The sequence below is a fragment of the Notamacropus eugenii genome, chromosome 1 (genome assembly GCF_028372415.1).
Source record: "Notamacropus eugenii isolate mMacEug1 chromosome 1, mMacEug1.pri_v2, whole genome shotgun sequence".
NCBI classification, from domain to species: Eukaryota; Metazoa; Chordata; class Mammalia; order Diprotodontia; family Macropodidae; genus Notamacropus; species Notamacropus eugenii.
This window is the reverse complement of record NC_092872.1, coordinates 723,873,717-723,897,130: the sequence shown is the minus strand read 5'-3', so window position 1 is coordinate 723,897,130 and position 23,414 is coordinate 723,873,717. Positions and strand designations below refer to the sequence as shown.

The window sequence follows — 23,414 nt, the reverse complement described above, 5'->3', positions numbered from 1 at the left end:
AGCATTTGACGTGGAGAGGATTGTGTAGCAATCAGTCACCAAGCATTTATTTAAAGTCCTACTGGGAACCAAGCACTAGCACTGGGGTTCCAAATGACTGAGTATGGCAGGTAGTCTTGCCCTAAAGGAACTGTTAGTCTCCTTGGTGACAGCATCACAGACTGGAAAGGATCTCCAAAGCCATCTAGTATGGCCTGTACCTTGTCTAAGAATCCCTTAGATGGTATGGCTAAGAAATGACCATCTTGCCTTTGCCTGAAGGCCTCCAGAGAGGGGTGACCCTCTACCCCCCAAAGGCACATAGGCCACTTTGGCCAGCTCTGACCCTTAGGAAGTCTGCCCTGGCATCCAGCCTCAGTTGAGTTCTGGGCAGCTCCCACCTGCTGTTTTGAGTTCAGATTCTTGGGGTGTCACCTTCATTGTTGTGTTTCAGCCTCAACTTCTCCACTGTGTGCTATACAGCCCCAGTTCTGCACCCGTACCTCTTTGGGCATGAGTTTCAGGCCATGTACCATCCATTCTGCTTGAGCTTAGTTAAAGCTCTCCTTTGTTTTATCATTGTCTTTCTTACAAGAAACCATGACCCCAAAGCTCCTCCCTCCTGGGTGTATCTCATTATAGTTTTCTTTAAAAAAAGAAATAAATTCCATGCAGCATGGTAGAAGAACTTGGCTGCACCCATAGAATTAGTGGGAAGGGTCCTCAGGGGGTATCAGATCAAGCCTCACTCACAAGGAGTCCCAACTCCCATTTTCGGGCTCCATTTTTGTCATGAATCCAGAGATTCTGTGGTGGAACAGGAGCACAGAATACATGGAGATACTGGAAGACCTTAGGGAGAATCTTGTCCAGGGCCCTCCTTTCATAGATGAGGAAGGAAGAACTAGGGAGCTGCAGGACACCCAGGCAGGGACAGGAACTAGGTGGGAAATCTCAGCCTGTAGGAGGCCCAGTCCAAGGTCTGTTGGGTAGTCTTGGGGTGAAGTTCATAGACCAGGGTTTACAGCTTCTTTGTCTGTGCCTTGCTTTTCATTGCTGCCCTTCCTAATTGTACTGACAGAAGCATTTAACCCTAGACCTTGTGGGCTGGCAGGGCCTGCTGATCACCTCATTCAGCTTCTTTGGTTTACAGCTGAGAAGTGGAATTTGCCCAGAGTCCTGCCCTAGTAATACTATTCGTGATAATTCCCATTTCTGACTATGTAGGGTGACATATTTGCCTGTCTATTAGGAGGTCATGGCTTAGCTCTTCCTTGTTTCTTCTAGGAGTTGTGGACACGGGTCTCTTTATCAACATGGCTGAAAGAGTTTACTTTGGCATGGAAGATGGCTCCATGACCGTGAAGGAGAGACCGTCTCACTGACTGAGGCCTCACCGGTTGTCACCGAGGCAGAGAAGCCCAGGAGCCTTTGCCTTAATGTACTTGCCCCAGGACGGCTGGTCAGGACGTGGGGGTGTCCTGAAATGTTGAATGCCCCTGTTCTTTTTTTAAGTAAATAGAGAAGCATATGTTTTTTCTACCTAAAAATACTCACATTTTTAAAGAAAAAAATACTTGATTTCATGTTTTATATGAAATACTACAAAAAAGGGACAGTTTTTGAATCCTTGACTTGAGGCTGCTGCTTCCTCATTGAGTTTCTGAGTGTTTGGTTTGCTGGGGAATCCCAAAATGTCAGCCACTGTGCCAGCCCAATCTGTAAAGGGCTGAGCCAGTAGCCCCTGATGCCTTACTGGAACCACTGATGATCTCTATGCCTTCATTCTTGGTTTGTTTTTGAGTTTACAGTTTAATAACTCACAATATGTAGTCCCACATTTAGATGAAGCATGTTCAGAGCCAAGTGATGCCCTTGACGGTGCCCTTCATGGACAAGCTGTATTGACCCCAGTACCATCACCCCTTGGCCAAGGTCAGGCTACTCACCCAGACTGGGAGACATACGAACCCTCAGCTTCCTTGCCTGGAACGACTTTCCTAGTACACCTAATACTGCTGGGAGATCCCTCTCTTGTCAGGTGGATTTTTTTCTGTTGTCTACCTTTTATGGATTGTCTGCCTTGCTCACCCTTGAGTTCATCGTTTGCACAGTTGGGCATCAGATGTCTCTTCTTTACGTTCTTTGTGTGTTAAAATAAAACAACTCAGTGCCACTTCAATCTACTCACAGATGCTGGTTTTTCTTCTCATGCTCTAGCACCAGAGATGCAGCTCAGTGTAATGAACAGAGAGACTGGAGTCCAGTCCTGTCTCTGACACTGCTGACTGTGTGAACTAGGTCAAGTCATTTCACTTCTCATGCTCTGACTGAGAAGGGGATGACCTGCCATGTTGGTGGAGTTGTGTTGCTTTAGCATGAGACCACATCTGTTTATCCAGCCTTGGAAGAAAGCAGGGCAGCTTTTTGTCCTTCCAAGACTAAAGCTTTCTACAGAACTTCCAAAGGACTGGGTTTACTGAGGAACCCTGAGAGAAGGTTTTGGGGTCCTGGTCACAGACTTAGTCCCTCTGGGATGGCCTTTATTTAACAAGACAGATTTGCCCTCCCCTCCCTTGGGACCTTGTGGAGCAGTAAAATTCTAAGGTCAAACTTGATTGTAGCCAGTGGTTCCCATCTTTAGGAATCTTCTTTGGCCACGGGTGCTCACATTTGACCAGCTTTTTTCTCCCATCTCTTCTTCCTGCCCCAGCCCCAAATACAGGGAGTTCTTAACTTGGGCTCCAAGAATGTGTTTTTGTTTTTAAAAAGTTTTTTAAATCATCATATGTTGATGCCTTTTGGGTTGATTTTTTTTTTTAACAACACAGTCATTTCTGCACAAACCACATCCTCCACCTAGCCTTTTTTTTTGTAACAACAGCAACTTGTTAAGCAAAACCACACAAAACAGCAACCATCCTGATAGCATATGGGATGTTTTTCACCCTTTTTCTCCCACTTCTTCAAAGGAATCAAACAATATATATTTCTTAAGCATCTATTGTAGGCCAGATACAGAAACAAAAATGAAAATACTGCTCTCAAGGAGCTTCTCAAGAATCTTTTTAAAAATATTTTATAATATTTCAGTATAAATTGTTCCCTTTGTAATCAATCCCAGGAATTTTATGCATTTAAAAACTACTCTGATCAAGAGTTCATAGGCAGACCACCAGAGAGGTCCAGGACAGAAAAGATGGCCTTGTTCTGCTCCAGTACTCCATTACCCCACAGTGCTACTTTCTTCTTGGTGCACTAGAGGGGTTGTCATCATGTGAGAGATGGCTTGGGTTTATTCTGTTTGTGACTTCCTCCCCCCTTCTCCCCAGAATGGCCACTGTGAATGTAGGCCTGATGTTAGAAAAAGCTTCCCAATGACTAGAGCTGTCCAGCAGTGAGATGGGGCTGTCCCTTCTGAGAGGTCAGAGATTTTCAGGCAAGGGATGATGGCATTGCTTTGGGGACTCAGCATCTGGTGTCCCTTCTGACTCAGATTCTAGTGCAAGAGGCAGAATTAAAAGATGGGAACCACTGGCTACAGTCAGGTTTGACCTTGGAATTTTACTGCTCCACAAGGTCCTAAGGGAGGGGAGGGTAAATCTGTCTTGTTAAATAAAGGCCAATAACCTCAGCATTTTTTTGGTTCTCCTTTAGCAGGCTGCTGACACACTTTTCAAGCTCTTCTATGGCCTGAGCCCATTTCATATTCATTTTGGGGGTACTGGAGGCAGAGGCCTTGATTTCCTTTGAGAGTATGCCTTGTTCTTCCTCATCTGAAAGAATGAAAGGAAACATCTGTTCATCAAGAAAGTAACCTTCTATGGTCTTATTTTTTCCCCTTTTTTGGGCATTTTACCAGCCTTGACTTCTGAATCCTTTGTTAAGAGGAGGGTTCTAGTGCTTCTCCTCTCCCCAAGACAAGGCTGAGATTCAAATCAGCTGCTCAATTCCCCCAGAGGCTTTCAGTTGAGCTGCCTGGACAATGGACCCAGGCTGCTTCTAGGTAGTGTTTCTTCCCCACTGTGGTTGATATCAGTCTGGTGCCTGGGTAGAAACCTTGGGGTCAGAGTGGCTTCTGCAGCTGGGCTACATCCTCATTGGCTGATTAGGGGGTGGCCTTTGTGGAACATGGGAGGAGGGAGGATGACAGCAGAGGAGTTGGGAAGAAGGGTTTCATAGCAGACTTTGGTTTCCTTAGTCCTTGAAAAACTGGAGTGAGAACCGCAGGACATCAGAGGCTACAGTGAAAAGATGTACAAGTTCTTATAGAAATTAACATCAATGCTTGGGGTGAAGGTGGGGGGCAGTTCCAGCAATGAATTCCCAGCTCTTTGTGTGGATGGGGTGCTGGGTGGAATGGGGAGAGGACAGCAATTGGCTGCAAGAGGTATAATTTCATAAAAATAAACGATACTTAGTTTATTTTCCATTATCTTAAAATCAAGAGTCTAATGAAGTACTTTGACTTCAGAGCATCATAGGCTGTGATAGTTGAAAATATTGATTTAAGGCAATTTTATGGAACTGAGTAAGAATGCCTTATTGTCAACTCTGCCCAGTTCCCTTTCTCTTGAGTGTAAAATTCTTGGACTTTGTTCTCTGGCTTTTAGGGTACACAAAATAGATTCTGTATCACATTGCAAGTCAGATCCCTTTGGCCATCTATTGATATATATGGACTCCTCAGGACAGTGAATTTAATATTAACAATATTAAATCAATGATAATATTAGCAACAAATAGTAATTTAAATAATTAAAGGAAATGCTAAATTTCAGTTAGCGGTTAATGAAAATAAACAGATCATTTTTTCCCCTAAACCAAGTTCTCAGCTTCTGAAATCCATCCACAGATCCCTTGTGGACCCCATGACCTAATAGCTGTATGTGTGTGTTCATTCCAGCATTTTAAAATTATCCACCTGTTTTTTTAAAAAGAATTTGAACAGAAATTGTAATCTTTTTTCAAAGTGATCCTTTCCTGACAAATATTTTTAAAAAATCTTTTAGTTGTTCACCAAAAACAATATCACAAGTCAATGAGACGTTGCATCACAATTAGAAAATAAACTAAATACACGCTTTGTTCAACTCTGCATGTTTTTCTGGTTACCAAGCTAACAATGCTTGCTGACTTCGATGGAATATCGTCCTTGTGGAGAATGAATCAGTTTATTTGCCCAGATTCATGGAGGAAGAGAAGGTTTTTGTTGCCGTTTTTTGAGTTCCCTTTTTCTGAGAAGTTTCTCTTATCCTGGGTTAAAGGAAACATCTGTCCACTAAGATGTGGAAGGATCAGCGTTGCCTTTACTGAAGGAGAGATGAAGTGCAAGGGGATTCTAGAGTATTAAAGAAGCCAGGGAAATCTATGCTAATTTTCTGAATGAGTCAATTACATATAGGAATACTTTCTCTTCAACTCCTGGATGGCCCCAAATCATTTAAGGGTGTGGGGAACGTCCCGGAGCACACTGGTACTCTGACCCAGCCACAGTCCTAGATCTTTTCTTAGGGTCTTTTGAAATGAAGACCTTTGAGTGAGTTATTTCAGTGGGACATTTTAATTAAGACAATGGATGTGAAACAAACTTTTCCAACAACCTTGGGCTGTTTGGTGACATTATTAATATGAAAGGGGTTATTATCACCAATTAAGGGAAATCCATTCTCAAGGACAGTTCCAAAGTAAAAGAATTGGATTAAAAATTGGGAGGACTATGTTTTAAATCTGGCCTTGATTGCTTGCCAGGTGTGTGGTTTTGAGTAAATTATTTAACTTCTCTGAACTTCAGTTTTTCTCATTTGAAAAGGGAGGAAATAATATTTGTTCCATGTATTTCACTGGGTGGTGATGAGGATCAAAGGGGTAGGCAGGATATGCTAAATTTGTGTTAAATAAAAGGAGTCTGAGTGGGTAAAGTAGTAAGTACTTAAGTGTTAGATGGATGGGAGTGCTTGCTAATTAGTAAGTCAGCCTGGTACAGTTACATTTCCTAGGACCTTAGAGACTGCCTCTGACTCACAGTATAAATGAAAGCTGAATAATGCATACATATGTGTGTGTGTGTGTGTATGTATGTGTGTGTGTGTGTTGTTATGCCAGTACCTTTTTAGGATCATAGGTTTAGAGTTTGGGAAGGACATCTGAGAGCATTTAGTGTAGCCTTTTCATTTTATAGTTGAAGAAACTGAAGCCTGGAGAGGGAAAGGGCCTTACCTAACTTCATGTATAAATCTGATTTTGAACCTTGTACTTCTGAGTTCAAATTCAGCCCCTGAATTTGCTAGCTCTGTGATCCTAGTTAGATCTCTTAACCTTAGTTTTGTCCATTTTCACCTCTGTAAAATGATGGATGAAATGACCTCTAAAGTTTTTTTTCCATCTCTAAAATTCTACAGGTCTTGAAATATGTTTCATGTACATTATATCCTTTCTATAAATGTATGTTTTTATTAAGCTGAAACTATTTTTCATTGAGAAAAAGCCACAACAATTCATTAAGCGCCATTTTCAAAATCTGTTTTGCTTTGAGTTCATATTTTAGTAGTTAATTTGTAACATCACTTCTGAAGCGTTAAGTGGAAAATTTTACTTTCTTTTTGTGAATGTATTGTGGCCAGTGTTTACGACCTAGGAAGAAAGAGTTCAGGGGACTTGTTGATGGTAAATCTCATTTCTAGATTCATAAACAGCCATCCTTCCTGCCATGAGTCTGTCTCAAAAGTAGCATTGTGAGCAGCACCAATGAATTAAGGAAGCATCTTTATTTCTTACTTCATGGCCCCTGAAACAGACTGCTTTTCTTTAACTTAGTGCTGCCATATTTGGTTATTCAGTTAACAATCATTTATTAAGTATCTACTGTGTGCCAAGAGCTGTGCTTAGAGCTGAGGGTACAAAGAAGTTTTGAGTATGGAGTTATAGATAGTCTGAGTTGGAAAAGAGTGTGCGTTCATCCTTCATTACCGAAGAAGATCATGCCATTAGAGAAATGATGACGACTTGCACTTGACTTTGTTTTGAGTGAGGGAGGGCTGTGCAGGCCACCAGCTTCACTTCTCCTCCAGAGCCATCTGAATCCAGTGACCAGATATTCATCAGGGTGACTAGAGATGACCCAGGATGAGGCAGTTGGGATGAAGTGACTTGCCCAAGGTCACACAGCTAGTGAGTGTCAAGTGTCTGAGGTGAGATTTGAGCTCAGGTCCTCCTGACTCCTGCCCTGGTGCTCTATCCACTGCACCACCCAGCTGCCCAGTTGGAAAAGAAAAGGAAGGCAGAAAGCTTTGGAGTCAGAGGGCCTGTGTTCAAATTCTGACTGTTATTTACTAATTGACCTTGGGCAAGTCACTTATGACTTTGGGTAAGTCATTCCCATAAACCCCCAATGGAACTTTCTTCTTCTGTAAAATGGCAGAAGTATTTTAAATATCCCATGAGGCCCCATCCAGCTTGAAATCTGTGATCCTTTGATTCTCTAGAATTTCCCTGGAGATTACCTAGCTTAACACTAATATAACCTCCAGATGAGGGAATTGAGATCCAGAGGCATGGAGTGACTTTTGAGCCCAAGCACACCCTTGTATCCCAAAACTCAGGTAGCGTATTGGAGCTAGAATTTTATCCTCTTTCTAAGGTTACTCAAACAAAAAAACTTGCCACATCATATTAGAGTTTGCTGTCAGTTTCCATATGGGCACAAAATAGAGGTTTGCCAACCACCTAGATAATTTGATCAATGTGGTTTGCCAAAGCAGGTAACTCAGGCTACTTCATGCCCTTTGTTTGTTTGTATTAAATACATGATCTCAACAACTACAGTGTGCGAGGAATTTTTCTGGTGGACCTAGTACTTCATTGCAATGCAAGGACTTAAAAAATTCCCAATGGTCTCTTAGGATAAAATGCCTTCCACATCCAAACAAACAAGTATGGAATTTAAAGGCAGAATGAAGCAGACTATTTACTTTTGTGTTATGTTTTGTTTTGTTTTATGATTTCTCTCATTTTAATTCTTCTATATAACATGACTAAGGTGAAAATGTATTTAATAGGAATGTATATGTAGAACCTATATAAAATTGTATGCCATCTCAGGGAGGGAGTGGGAAGGTACGGAGGAGGGAGGTCGAGGGAGGGGGAAAAAATCTAAGACATATGGAATTGATTGTAGAACACGGAAAACAAATGAAATTTAAAAAAAAATTCAAAAATGATCTCAGTGCTCCCTCCCCCCGCTTCTCTAGGCACTATTCATAGGTGTCCACTCTCTATACATGTGTCCTAGGCGATAAGGCAGAAACCAGCTGAGGCTGGCATGCCTAATTAGGTACTTAATAAAGGGTGCTTAATGACAGTAATGATAGGGCAATCCACCTTTCTCAGGGATGACATTGTGTTTTGCCTTTGGCTCATCCATCTTTTGGGGTTCCCATCTTAGGGGACCTCAGGAACATTTGGTCTAAGGCTCCCTCATTTTCAAAGTGGGGAAAGTGAGGCATGAAGAGAAGTAATTTGCTCATTAGCAGCAGAGCTGGGACTCAAGCCCAAGGTTCTAGTCTTGAGGGCTCTTTCCTGTGCAGCTGAACCATCACACACCTCCATATTCCTACATCATGCACCACCATATTTGATATCACACACTACCATACTCTTACGTCACACATTGTCTCTGTTGACTTGGATTAAAATGGTAGCTGCCTCTCTGTGTGTTTTCTCACCTGTGAAGCTTTTAAAAAGTCTCTTTAAGCATGCCCCCCTCACACAGAACACTGACTCCTCTGGAAGGACTTCACTAGGGCAGAGGACAGGCTTTCGTGAGTGACCTCACAGCTGTACTTCTCATGAGCTTCATAGTCACTTTTGGTGAGAACCAGGGTGCTACTCAGGCTGTATGTATTATCCTTGCTGCTCTGATCTGTGAAGCTGGTGAGGACCCCTGAGCTTTTCACCACGTCATCAACCTTCCACCAGACTGTGGCTGTTTTGGGATAGAAGTCGTTGATGAGACATACCACTGAGGCTGAGCCTGTTTTTAATTGTTCCTCAGATGGTTGGAAGATGAAGGCAGATGGTTTAGCCACACTCCCTGCAGAGGAGAAAGAAAAAAAGCACCAAAAGATTAAGTTTAATGATAGGAAAATGGACTTGCCTGTTATAAATAACATAAGAGTTACCTAAAGGACATCAGACTGCATTTAAAAGAAGTTATCAAGTGTATTCCATAAAGCTGTCAGGACTTGGCCAGCTAATTACGGCCATGATGCTGACGTCACTGAGGTTTCTCATGATGCATATGTTTCTTATGGCTAGAGCATGCTCACTCTAAGCTCCTCTGCCCCTACACACACACACACACACACACACACACACACACACACACACACACACACACACACACACACACTTTTTGTTATTCTAGACTACTTTGGATCTGTTTAGCAAAGACATCTTCAAACATGCTGATACACGTTCTCCCAATGATATCTTCTCTCCCTTCTTTTCCTTTCTTGCAGCAGCAAACCCTGGTTCCCTGTGAAACAAGCAGAGACAGCTGCTCTTCAGGCAGCTCAGCAGCCAAGACAGGAAGGATGGCCAGTGGCTTCTTCAAGGGAATATCATTGACTTGCGGTGGCTAGAAGACTCAGTGAAGAGAATCCAGGGCTTGAAGCCAGGAAGACTCATCTTCCTGAGTTCAAATCTGGCCTCTGACACTAGCTGTGTGACCCTAGGCAAGTCATTTAACCCTGTTTGCCTCAGTTCTTCCTATGTAAAATGAGCTGGAGAAGGAAACAGCAAATCATTCCTGAATCTCTGCCAAGAATACCCCAAATGCGGTCATGAAGTCAGATGGGACTGAAACAACTGAACAAGAAAAATGCCTGGCTTGATTTTTCACCATCCTTAAAGGATTTTTCACACTTTTGTAAGCAATTTTGGCACATCACATCTTGATTCCTAGCCACCAGGTCTCCCCTAAAATATCCCTGAGGTACTCCTTCAGACAGCCCTGCTTCTCTGTAATTGAGGCCCTCAAACTACACATTACCATGGACACCCATGAATTCCATGCTTCCTGTGTTTGTTCTAAGGAGCAAATTTTCTTTCCTAAGGAAGCTCTGAAGAGGGTCCATTAGTATTTCTCTGCCATAATAGGCCTCATCTTTTGCCTGTCATCAGCCACAGCTTTTCTGACCAATCCAGTGGATTCATCCCCTTTTGCACATTCAGAAGAAGTTTCATTGTATGACTGAAAGGAATTGATTTCTTCCACAGTGCCCTCTATGATGCTCCATTCATCTGTTGTAGGGTGAGCTGCTGGACATTAGGTTCTCTCCCTGATGCCACACTGACATTAGACTCAGGGGAGTATCCTACTGTAGATCTTTAAATGTAAGTGGAGGCAAACTGCCTGGTGAAATACTATCACCAGCATGTCTATTATCCATTGCAGCTGGCGAGGGTTTTCCCTTACTTTCTTCAACAGATAAGAAACTGAATGAATGTGAAGACTGTCCTTGTTCTCAGTGAGTTTACATTGCTGTATGAGGTGACAACACATAAAGAGGAGTGATGGTTTGAGAAGGATATTTTGCTTTGTAAGTGTACAGAGATGGCGAGTGAAGTCACAGAAGCATAGCTTGAGACATTCCCAGTAGGGAAGGCAATGTTGGTTTAATTTCTTGATTCCTTATTTGATTTCCAGGATTGAAAAGTGGAAAATGCTTGGAGGACAGAACAGAGGGTATGTGGTAGCAGCAAGGCACTTGACAAAGAGATGCTTGGGGAGTAAATAAAGACTAGCACCTACATACCCAATACAGTGGACTACAAGAAGCTGTCTTCAGTCTAAACAGAGCAGATTTTCTGCAGATGAAAGGGGGGGACTCATTCATGATATTTTTGTAAATAAATAAAAACAATTTTTAATATTTGTTTTTTTATTTTGAGTTCCAAATTTTATCTCTCTCTTCCTCCCCTCACTGAGATGAAAAGCAATCTGATGGAGGTTATACATGTGAAATAATGTAAAACATTTCTATATTAGACATTTTGTGCAAGAAGATGAGAGAGAGAGACAGAAAGAGAGGAAAAAGGTGAAAAATATAGTATGTTTTTCAGGGATAGCATTCCTGATCTTAGATAAAATAGAGCAAAAAATAGACTTAATTAAGAGAAGTAAGGAAGGAAACTACATCTTGCTAAAAGGTGCCTTAGACAATGAAGCAGCTAACTTAGAAGTGCAAGGAATAGTCTACATGTCATATCTATGGGGAGGGAAAGAACTCATGACAAAATAATAGCTAGAGAGCATTACAAAATTTACAATAAATAATTTTGATCATATAAAGTTGAAAAGCTTTTGTACAAATAAAACCAATGCAACCCAGATTAGAGGGAAAGCAGAGAGCCAGAAGACAAATGAAACGTAGAATAAATAATTTTGATCATTTAAAATTGAAAAGTTTTTGTACGTACAAAACCATTGAAACCAAGCATGAAACAACCTGTTTTTCAGAGCTAAGGCCCAACAATGAAGCTGTGCCCTGAACCTGGCCTAACAGTCTCCTGTGCTTGTAACCACCAAGTTAACCAAAGCCAGTACCCTGCTGTGGTTCCTGAACATGCTAACCCTGATTCTGTGCCCCACTGAACAACCACAGGGCTCAATGATACTAATGACTTGGAGATGATTTGTTGTATTCCAATCATGGATTTGGAGACTTTTTACTCAAGACCCAAGAATGTGTGAGTTGTGGTTAAGCCGTTTGTGGTTTTCATGCTTACAAAACCTACCCCTGCCTTGAGGAAGTGAGAACCCTCCCCCCTTAGGAAGGAGGACTTCACTTGCAAGCAGTTTTCCTCACTAAAATTAAACTTCTGTTTGATTCCTAACTGACCTCCTTCTAGTCTGCTCTCTTTGGCTCCAGTCATCCACAGGTTAGAGGCTAGTTCAGTTCGGTTGACAGTAATTGGTGCTAGGAGTGGGATTGGACATGGAACCAGAACACTGGACACTCCAGTACCAGTTGGAATGGACCAGGCACCACTGGAGATTTATTTCTCCAGAGTCTGACCCCTCTTCATATGCTCAGTGCTCTGCCTTTTTCCCTGCTCCAATATCTGACCTCTCATCATTTTTGTGAGAAAAAATCTGGGGCCCTCTGGTGACCTGATTTATCTCAGATCTCTCTGATAAAGATATCCTTTCTGCACACTATGTTCCGCTAACCATCTGTTCCTGCCTGCTCTGTTTGTCTGTGGCCTCCACAGACCAGGAGGCTTTTGCCTGCTTTGTTCCAGCTTCAGCTCTGCCACAGGCTAAGAGTTTTATGTTAGCTGTGTGCCTCTGCTATTCTGGTAAATGTATACCTGGCTATGGGTTGTGATTGCACACTATGTTAGAACTATTTGTATCTGTACCTGTGTTTGTGTCATTGTAAAATGTAATATATATGTATGTATCGTTTTGTGCTGCTTTTAGATTCCGTCACCTTGAATGCTTTTAAAATGCAGCCAGCCAGAAAAAATTCTAAGGACTCTAGTCAAAGAGTTTAGAACACTGGGAAAAATTAATGAATTTTCATGCCTGAAGTCATTGTCACAGTAAGCAGGACTAACTCCCATGTTAGGCTTTCTAGAGGTTATAGGTGTGTGGGACAACTCCCTTAATAAAATTAGGGTCTTGACCAAAGGAGTAAAAAGGAAAGATATTTATTCAGCTTTCTCAAGAAAGGGCACTGCCGCCTGTGCTCAAGATGGCGATGGCTGAGGAGGGCAAGGATGTGCCATGCACAGCAGTTTCTATAGACCCTGGCCACAATACCTACCCACACTAACCCTCTTCCTCTTCTCCCTTTGACTGAGTCTTGAGGGTACAATCTATTCTTGGAAACAAGGAATACTTAAGTGTACAAAAGTATTAGAAAAGTGGGGGCGGGGGAAGGGAGTGAACAACTTCTGTTCAAGGACTGTCACATAATGTCTAAGAAAGGAGATAAGGGAATGAGTAAAGTCAGTCTCTGTCAAGGACTATCTCACAGCACAGAAAGAATTTTAAGAAAGAAAAAAAAAACCCAGAATCTCTACTGTTTCATTTCCCAGGGCCAGGTGAGACAAACAGGGCTGACACAAGGGGTCCCTGAGAGGTTTTCACTAAATATACCTATTATACTCCCTGAGGGGTCTTTACTAAATACACCTGTTCCACTCATAGGTTATCAGGTGATAAGAAAAGAGAAAATAAATGTATAAGGCCCATTTTTCCTGTAATTTCAGTTTTAGCCACACTGGAATTAGAGAAATAAAGTCATATAATCTAAGTTTGTAGAACTGCTAACAACCTCTGGGTAGATTTTGGAAGTTAAGACATTAATCATTAAGTAATTTGAAGAATTATCATTTTAATACTGCAGGGGAGAAATCCTGAGACTGGGTAATTCTAGGAACTCACTCCCTTTGGAAATATCTTCGTAAATTTTGGGATACCACTCTGTTTTGAGAAAAAGTTAGAATTAAATTCAAAAGTTTTAAAAGTAAATGACAAGATTAAGAGCTCCATTGTTCTAAGGCAATGAAAGAAGGAAGCTAGTTTGGAAATACTAGCCTGAAAAAAGGAAAAAATAGGTAAACAGTTTTTATTTTATACCAACTTCTCCTTAACTCTTCTTTGACCATGCATGTCACTCCCCTGGTCAGAAACCCTCTCCTTTTTCTTCTATTAACCTCTCTCGTCTAAGATCAGATTCCCAAAGAAAGATGTTGAAAACAACGCTGGAAAATGTAGGAAGACTTGAATTATGTTTCAATTGCAGAAATTTATTAGTTATGTAATCTTAGGCAAGTTATTTTTCTCTGTCTTAGTTTTCTGATTTGTAAAGAGAAAAATAATAATGGTACTCACCTCCTAGAGTTGTGAGAAATAAAATAATATACTGATTGTGAAATGTATAACACGGTGACTATAAATGCTGAGCACTGTGTTATCATTATTTCTTTAATGGAAGGTGATTATTCTGTGCCTGATGACTCTAGAATGGATTTCAAATGCTAAAGGTAATAAGATTGTTGATTTTTATATTTATAATTTGGGAGGGCAATTGATGTCATATGAAGTTTTGTTTCTTATTTTAAATACGTGATACTGTTTGTGTTATTAGCGTATGTCTAAATTCTCTTTTATTGTGAAATTTGAGAGACTATTGTAACAGAAATACTGTTAGACAAAACAACTTTTTAATGTGGATGCTGTTAAACATGAACTTAAAAGGATATGCTAAAAATATAGATATTTGAAAATTGTTGAATATTTAATGAGGTATATTTTGTTATAAGCAGATCATAATACCATATAATAGCAAATTTTCATTTGAAATCCTTGGTTATTATGAAAGTATATAGGGTGGTTTAAACATCATATTAATGTTGAGCCAGCTGTCAGGTATTTGTTGTATGTCTGAAGCCTCAGAATATGGGTAGTTTCAATTTATAAGTAAAGCGTAAATGAAATGTTAACTGTTAGGAAAACATCAGAAAAAAAATATTCAAGCCCGCCCTATGTTAGGGAAAGCTTGCTATTTAAAGTTTGCTATTTAAAGTAAAAACTCCTAGGACTATAATTTACCATAGTTTTGAGCTTTGATTACAGGGATAGTTGTCTGAATTGTCAGAAAAGTGATAGTAGAAAATGGCTACAGTCTGAGAAATGCTAGAGGTAGATATCTGTGCCTGGGAAAGTTTTGGCGATGACTTTGGTATCACCTAAGGAAGGGTCCTCTTGACTTTATTTTCCCACTGTGCTATTTCCTTTATGAAAAGGAAAATTCCCACCTGGTTAATCCTGAGCTTTGCTTGTTAAAATAACATCTTGTGACTATGTGATTGGCTATCAAACATGACTCATGCCTGGCATCAAGCAGAGCTAAGGATATGTGACTTTATTAAATTAATATTTATTATCAAAGTGGATCCTTTGGCCTTTTTCTTCAGAATCAAAATATCTCTTCTGATTGAGGAAACTGAAAATTTCCCAGTACACAGTGATATTGGCTTTTGGGAAGTTACAGAGTTCCCCAGTCAGGGTAATTCTGGGTAAGTCAGGGTAATTCAGTGCCTTACAGGCACTGAATAAGTAGATTAATTTAGGTAGAATTGTCATTTTTTATTATATTGGCTTGGCCCAAACATACGCAATTAATATTTTTCTAATTGTTTAGATCTGACTTTATTTGTTTGAAAAGTGTTTTGTGTTTTGTGCTCATATGGTTTCCAGGTTTGTCTTGGCAGGTAGACTCCCAAATATTTTATATGGTCCATAGTTACTGTAAGTGGAATTTCTCATTCTATTTCTTAAATGTTGATGATTTATATGGGTTTATTTTATATCCTGAAACATTGCTAAAGTTATTCATTATTTTAATTAGTTTTTTTAATTGATTCTCTGGGATACTCTAAGTATGTTATTAAACCATCTGTGAAGAATGATAGTTTTACTTCCTTGTTGCCAATTCTAATTTCTTCAAATGCTTTTTCTTTTCTTAATACAACAGCTAGCATTTCTAATACAATATTCAATAATAGTGGTAATAATGGGCATCCTTGCTTCATCCTTGATTTTATTGGGAAGGCTTCTAGCTTATCCCCATTACATATAATGCTTGCTGATTGTTTCAGATAGACATTACTTATCATTTGGGGTAAGCTCCATTCATTCCTATGCTCTTCAGTGCTGGGGGTTTTTTTAGGGACCAGAAAGGGTCAAATTATTTTATTCTTCTCATACATTTTTTAATTTTTTAATAAAGTTAAACAGTAAAACAAAAATTCACAAGCTTTTTCCCTTCCTCCCACCCCTTTCCCTACCCAACTCCCACCATCAGTGCTGGTTCCCCATCCTCCAAACACACTCACAGACACAGAGGTATCCAACTGGGAAAATGAAACTGCTCTAAGTACAAGGAGACATGATGAAGGGAGAAGTCTAATTACATCTGTATTCAAAATTAAAACGAGCACATCTGCATTCTCTGGGTTCTGAGTTGGTTAGTTTTATCCCCCCTTCTTTTAGCCATACTGGGAAAAAGAAATTCCCTGGACCTGATGCTTCAAAGCTGAAACCCCTGAAGCACCAAAGAATGCCTGAAGATATTGTTGGCATCAAAATCGCCCATGTTCATGCCCTCCTCATCCAGGTCTTGCCCACTGTCACAGCGGGTCTTTTGCTTGGGGTCAGAGAGGATAGTGAAGGCTTCACTAACTTCTTTGAACTTCTCTTCCTCCTTTTGGACTTCAGCTCTGGCTCCACCGTGTTGATCTGGATGGTGCATTAAAGCCCTCTTCCTCGAGGTTTTTTCTATTTCACCCTCACATGCACTCTTCTCCACATATAGAATTTTGTAGTAATCTTTCCTCTTGCTCTTCTTTAGTCAGAGTCGTGCATTTTTCAGGAGCTGCTTTGTGTGCTTGCATTTTCTCTGTCTGATATGCTTTTTTCATAGTCCAGTACTGCTTCTTCATATTGTTCTGTGTTCATGTAACATTGTGCCCTTCTCAAGCAGGCTTTGATGTACGTTATTCCGCTCTACTGCATTTGTCCTATTGTATCATCTAGTCTCCTAAGCTTCCTAAGCTTGGCATTAACTCTCCCCCATTGCAGTAGAGTTTGGTGTTTGTTTGTGTATTGTTAGGATCAATCCCGGGTCTCTGTGTACAGTTCATATGCTACTTTGTAATTCCCATCTTTAAATGCCTCGTTGTCATCCTCTTTTTTTGCTCTGAGCACCACAAAGAGAGCTGCTATAAATTTTTTTGTACATGTGGGACCCTTTCCCATTTTTATGATCTCTTGGGGATACAGTCCTAGAAGCAGTATTACTGGGTCAAAGGGAATGCACAGTTTTGTAGCCCTTTGGGTATAATTCCAAATTGTTCTCCAGAATGGCTGGATCAGCAGGCAACACAAGCCTTCTCCTGGTCTGGGGCCATCCTGAAGTCCTGCACAAAAAACTGAACTGCTTTTTCAATACAGTTTTCATAATAAAAGCACAACCCTTGCACGCACAGTGCATCTGCATTGGTGAGATCCATTCATAAAATATCACTGACTACAGATTGTGCTTCTAGATAGCAACCCAATAATGCTAAATACTCTGCCTTGAGGAGTTTGAAGCGATGACATCAGGGGCAAATTCCAAGGCTCCATCCATGCAAAAGGCAAACTTCCAATAGTCCTGTTTCTCAAAATCCATTCTGGCCATTTTTCTCATATCCTAGGACAACAATGGCATTCTTAAACTCCTGATGTGCCTGAGTATTTCTGTGATCCAGGTCGAGAGCTTTTTGAGAAAGGTGACATTTGCCTTCTCGTAGATGACCTTGGACAAAAGAGTCATCCAGCCTCACTGACTGCTAGGCATCTCCCAGTGCTTCCTGAAACCTCCCCAGCATCATCCGTGTGGCAGCTCAGTTATCATAATAGCTAGCATTTTTAGGTCACATGTCTATGGTTTTTGTATAATAGTTATAAGCTTCATTGTAGTCTTTCTTGGCATTGTGTGCATTTCCTTGTTCTTTGAAAGATTCTGCTTCCTTCCCGGCTTCCTCATCATCTGGCAGCTCGGGCTGAGGTTCAAGCTGCTGCCACCAATACCACATCGCACTCTGCATCTGCTGCCATCTTCCTGCCAGGGCTAGCAGCGTTGTTGTTGTTGTTATTTTTATACAGAGATATTTATTACAAAGATTTTTTTTTTTTACAACAAAGTAAATCACATGGTCATGTTGTGGGAAAAATGAAAAAGGAAGAAGGAGAAGATTAAACATTAAAACACACAAAAACAGAAGAAAGTACTCATAGCAACATATTGCAGTCTCCATGAAAGTGCATCAATGGCTAATGCCAAGTACCATCTTGGTGCTGGTATATTCAATAATGACTGGTAAACCTTAGAAAGCAAAATGCAAAAGTTTTTTATTTTTTTCTGAAGATATTTAGATGGAACACATTTATGAACCCATTCCTTAAAATAGTTTCTGGCTACAAAAGGGTACAGATACAATCACTTAACCAAAAGTCTGCTTAAAAGCAAGTCAGATGGTTTATAAAACAAAAACTTTGCCAGTTCATACTTCATACTTTACGTTGAACTCACCAAGCTTAAGACTCCCATAATCTAGGATTACAGAGTTGATTCAACTCAGTGGCAGGAGTGAAATTCAGATATGTCCTTCTCATGTTCATTTCTACCTGAGCCACTTAGACCCTGAATGTAGGCATAGCCAGTAGTGATACAGTCAAAGCCCAGGACAGTCATAGAGAGGAAAGAAAGAGCCATGCCAGCAAGAAACACTGGTTGGTTGTAGTATGAGACCCATCCCTCACAGAAAGTACAGAAAGGCTCCACTACCTGGGAAGCACAGCCGGGCTCTTTTTCATTCTCATACTCATACTTCTTGGAATCTTTTTCACCCATCAGATGGGATCCCTCCTGGGCTTTCTCAATATCTGTCTGTAAATTCAGTTGTTTCAGTTCTGTTTCATTTGCTTTTGGAGAAGCTTTCAAAGCCAGAGCTGGGGTTTTCTGGAAAACTTTCCAGAGTAAGAAGTACTCTACGCACATGGACACCAAATTCCATCCAGAAATGAACCCACAGCTAATCACTGGAGAGCCAAATGTCATTATCTGACCAATAAGCATGGGGGCAAGAATATTAGTTAACTGGTCAATTCTTCGTATTGTAGCATTTATATCTGCTAATTTGCCTCTGTCATCTCCTGCAACGACAACAATCCAGTCTCTCTGAATTGTGATCCCAGTTGCAGTGCTGGCCAAATATGCAATATTTGCAATAGTGATGATCAGGATATAACAGGAAGTAAGAACCCATCCGTTGTACATGGTCAGAAGCTCAACTTTACATAAGAAAACCATCATTAAGATGACTCTACACATGATGACTGAAACATTCTGTACAATCAAAGAAGTCTGGGCCACTTTACACCTTGGGTTCTTATCTACCCAATCTCCAATGATGGCTCCCGGGATCAGAACAGAGCCTGCCACCACCAGCCCATAGACAGCAGTTAAGAGCAGGCTGTTTTCATAGAGCTCAGCCAGAAACAGAGATACTGCAAAATGCCACATCCGATCTCTCCAGGTGGATAGAGCATGACCAAGATACAGAAGAAATTTTGCAGAGATAACATAGTCTTTAAAGGATCCACAGCATCCTCCACCAGTGTTTTGGTCATTTTTATGGATCATGACAACAGGAGCTCCTAGTTAACTTGTCTTTGTCCTCTGCTGTCGCTGCTGCTATTGATGTTTTGATGTTTTTGTTAACTGGAGTGCAAAAAACTGGAGATAGCATCATCAAAAAGCAAGGAAACAGAACAAAAACAATACTCTAGAAAACTTATAAAAATTTTTTTAAAAAGGCAACCCAAGATATCTCTTTGTTTTCTTTCCAAACTTAGCTATCACTGTAGCTGAAGTTGGAAAGTGATAGCCTTATGGCGAGGGGAGAAGGGCAAGCAGGCTTTGGATGGCTGTTGGGGGCCTCAACAGAGGCTCCCAGCTGCTGAGGCTTCCAGCGTTGTTGTTGTTTAAAATAGGAATGGATGTCATATTTTGTCAAAGGGTTTTTCTGCATCTATTGGAATAATCATATGGTTTCTGTTGGGGGGGTTAATTGATATGGTCAGTTATGCTGATAGTTTTCTTAATATTGAACGAATCCTGCACACTCCTGGTATGAATCTTATCTGTTAATATTTTATGATCTTTGTGATATATTGCTGTAAACTCCTTGCTAGTGTTTTATTTAAAACTCTTATTTAAAATTTTTGCATCAAGATTCATTAGGGAAATTAGTCTACAGTTTTCTTTTTGTATTTTGCTTTTCTTGGTTTAAGCATCAGTACCATATTTGTGTTGCAAAAGGAATTTGATAGGACACCTTCTTTGCCTATTTTTCCAAATAGTTTATATCATATTGGGATTAATTATTCTTTAAATGTTTAGTAGAATTCACTTGTGGATCCAAATGATCCTAGGCATTTTTTTCTTAGGGAGTTCATTTAAGGCTTGTTTAATTTGTTTTTCTAAACTTGGGATACGTAAATATTCTATTTCCTTTTCTGTTATTCCGGGATTTTTGTATTCTTATAAAAATTCATTCACTTCATTTAGATTGTCAGACTTGTTGGCATATAATTGGGCAAAATAGTTCCTAATAATTGTTTTGATTTCTTCTTCATTGTGCTGAGTTCACCTCTTTTGTTTTTCATACTGGTAATTTGGTATTCTTTCCTTTTTAAAATCAAATTAACCAATGGGTTATCTATTTTATTAGGTTTCTTCCCCATAAAACCAGCTTCTAGCTTTATTATTTCATTTAGGTTTTACTTTCAATTTTATTAATCTCTCCTTTGATTTTCAGGATTTCCTTTTTGGTATTTAACTGGTGATTTTTAAAGTGATTTTTTTAGTTACATGACCAATTTATTGAGCTGCTCTTTCTCTCTTTTATTGATATAAATTCACCCCTAAGGACTGCTTTGGCTGCATCCCATAAGTTTTGCTATATTGTCTCATTATTTTCTTTCCCTTTAATGAAATTATTGTTTCAATTATTTCTTCTTTGACCCATTTATTCTTCACGATTAGATTCTGTGGTTTCCAATGAATTTTTACCTTAAGTTTCCACTGCCCTTTATGGAATATAATTTTTGTTGCACTGTGATCTGAAAATAATGCATTTAATGTTTCTGTGTTTTTGCATTTAGTTGTGAAGTTTTTATGCCCTAATACTTGGTCAGTTTTTGTGTAGGTGTCATGTACTGCTGAGAAAAAGGTATATTCCAATCCATTCCTATTCAGTTTCCTCCAAAGGTCTATTATATCGAATGTTTATAAAATTCTATTCACCTTCTTAACTTCCTACTTACATTTTGGCTAGATTTATCTAGTTCTGTGAGAGGAAATTTGAGGTTCACCACAAGTATAGTTTTATTGTCTGTTATCTCCTGTAGCTCATTTAACTTCTCCCTTAAAAATTTAGATGCTATACCATTTACTACATATATGTTTAGTATTAATATTACTTCATTATCTATAGTATCTTTTAGAAAATACAGTTTCCTTCCTTATTACACTTATTTTTTCACTTTGAGATCATAATTGCTATCTCCTGCTTTTTTTTTTAATTTCAGCTGAAACATAATAGATTCTGCTCCAGCCCCTTGCCTTTACTCTTTGTGTGTCTCTGTGCTTCACATCTTTTTTGTAAATAATATATTGTAGGATTCTGGTTTTTAATCCACTCTGCTATTCACCTTCACTTTATGGGAGGGTTCATTCCATTCACATTCACAATTATGATTACTATATATTTCCCTACATCCTATTTTCCCCCACTTATACTTTTCTCTCTCCTTCCATCCTATCCTTCCTCACCAGAGTTTTGCTTCTGATCACCACCTCCCTCAATCTGTCCTACCTTCTATGAGCCCCCTTTTTCTTTCCCCTTTCCCTTCCGATTTCTGCCTTCTCTTCTTCCCTTCCTTCTATCACCCCTCTTTCCCTTTTCTTTCTCTTTTCCTCTCCTACTTCCCTATAGGGTAAGGTAAATTTCTATACCCAACTGAATATGTATGTTATTGCCTCTTTGAGCCAAATCTAATGAGAGGAAGATTCAAAGAGAGCTCACTCCCTTCCTTCTTTAAGTCTACTGTAATAAGTCCTTCCTGCCTCTTCATGTGATGTAAATTACCCTATTCTGCCTCTCCCTTTCCTCTTCTCCCAGTGCAATCCTTTTTTTCCACCCCTTAATCTTTTATATGATGATATCAAAGTCGACTTTTACCCATATCCTCTATCTATGTATATTCCTTCTAACTATTTTAGATTTCTCAAGATTTACAATTATCTACTTTCCATGTCGGGAAAAAGTTTAGATAAAAACATGTTTTTTCTTTCCAGTTTACCTTTCATGTTTTGCTTCATTCTTGTATTTGAAGACTGAACTTTCTATTCACCTCTGATCTTTACATCAGGAAAGTTTGAAAGTTCCCTATTTCACTGAATGTCCATCTTGTTCACTGAAAGATTATGCTCAATTTTACTTAGTAGTTGATTCTTGGTTTTAGTCCAAGATCCATTGCCTTCTAGAATATCATATTCCAAGCCCTCCAGTTCTTTAATGTTGAAGTTACTAAGTCCTGTGTAATCTTGACTGTGATGCCTTGATATTTGAATTGTTTCTTTCTGACTGCTTGCAATGCACTCCTTCACCTGATAATTCTGTAATTTGGCTACGGTATTCCTTGGAGTTTTCATTCTGGGATCTCTCTCAGTGGATCTTTCCTTCCCTGATCAGTGGATTCTTTCAATTACTATTCTGTTCTCTGGTTGTAAGATATCAGGGCAATTTTCCTTGATAATCATTTCTTGAAAGATGCTGTCTGGGCTCTTTTTTGTTATCATGGCCTTCAAAGTAGTCCAATAATTCTTAAATTATCTCTCCTGGATCTATTTTCCAGGTCAGTTGTTTTTCCACTGAGGCATTTTAATTTTCTATTTTTTCATTCTTTTGGTTTTGTGTGACTGATTCTTGATGTCTCATGGAGTCATTAACTTCCACCTGCCCAATTCTAACTTTTAAGGAATTATGTTCTTCAGTTAGCTCTTTTACCTCCTTTTCCATTTTGCCAATTCTATTTTTATGAATATAAATGTAGATAAATGTACCTGCCAAGAAAATCCCTATGATGTCATTGTGAACCAGATCAACAGTGAGATTGTCTCTATGTCCCTCAGGATCTTTTATACACACACACACACACACACACACACACACACACACACACACACACACACGCTCTAAATTCCTCCCATGGGAACAGCAGATTCAGGAGCTCAGTATGATCAGAGGAGAGGCGTCACAGCTTTCTCTGCACTTTCTCTCAAACCAGGAATCCTCAGCATCAGGAAGCACAGCACTTGTGCCTGAGGGTGTGCTTTACAGAAGTCTTCTTCTGCAGTTACCTGTTTATAGCTGCTCTCATCACTTGATCTAATGACTTAGGAATAAGCCATGCAAAGCAGTCCAGGGAGGATTGGAAGTTTGTTCTCAAAGGACACATTCCAGTAATCTGGCTCACTGGGATGCTCAAAGAACTGGTATATGCCGGAGCAGCCTGAGCCCTGAGTGTTGCCAGTGCCTAAAAGACCTCTGGCCCTATATATTTCCATAAGGTCTCAAAAACTTGTAGTAAAAGAAGTTTTGACATAGAGATTGGCTAACATAGCAGTAATTCAAGCATTTATTTACTTTCTGAGAAGTTCATCCATCCTGTTACCTGTCCTGTCAGAAATGGCAGTGCACAACATATGAAGAAATGGCCCACAATCCAAATGAAACTGGTTCCTGCA

The 23,414-nt window shown here is 39.8% G+C and overlaps 2 pseudogenes and 1 gene segment (V, D, J or C); all 3 read right to left on the bottom strand.

Annotated features, from left to right (window-relative positions):
• Positions 1 to 8,741: 8,741 nt before the first annotated feature.
• On the bottom strand, positions 8,742 to 10,052 carry LOC140520280 (immunoglobulin kappa constant-like). The segment is given in 2 exon segments: positions 8,742 to 9,070; positions 10,031 to 10,052. Coding segments are annotated over 2 exon segments (351 nt in total).
• Positions 10,053 to 15,858: 5,806 nt separating this feature from the next.
• LOC140521648 (dnaJ homolog subfamily C member 7-like) lies at positions 15,859 to 17,662 on the bottom strand (annotated as a pseudogene).
• Positions 17,663 to 18,176: 514 nt separating this feature from the next.
• Positions 18,177 to 19,244, bottom strand: LOC140520274 (ferroportin pseudogene; annotated as a pseudogene).
• Positions 19,245 to 23,414: the final 4,170 nt, after the last annotated feature.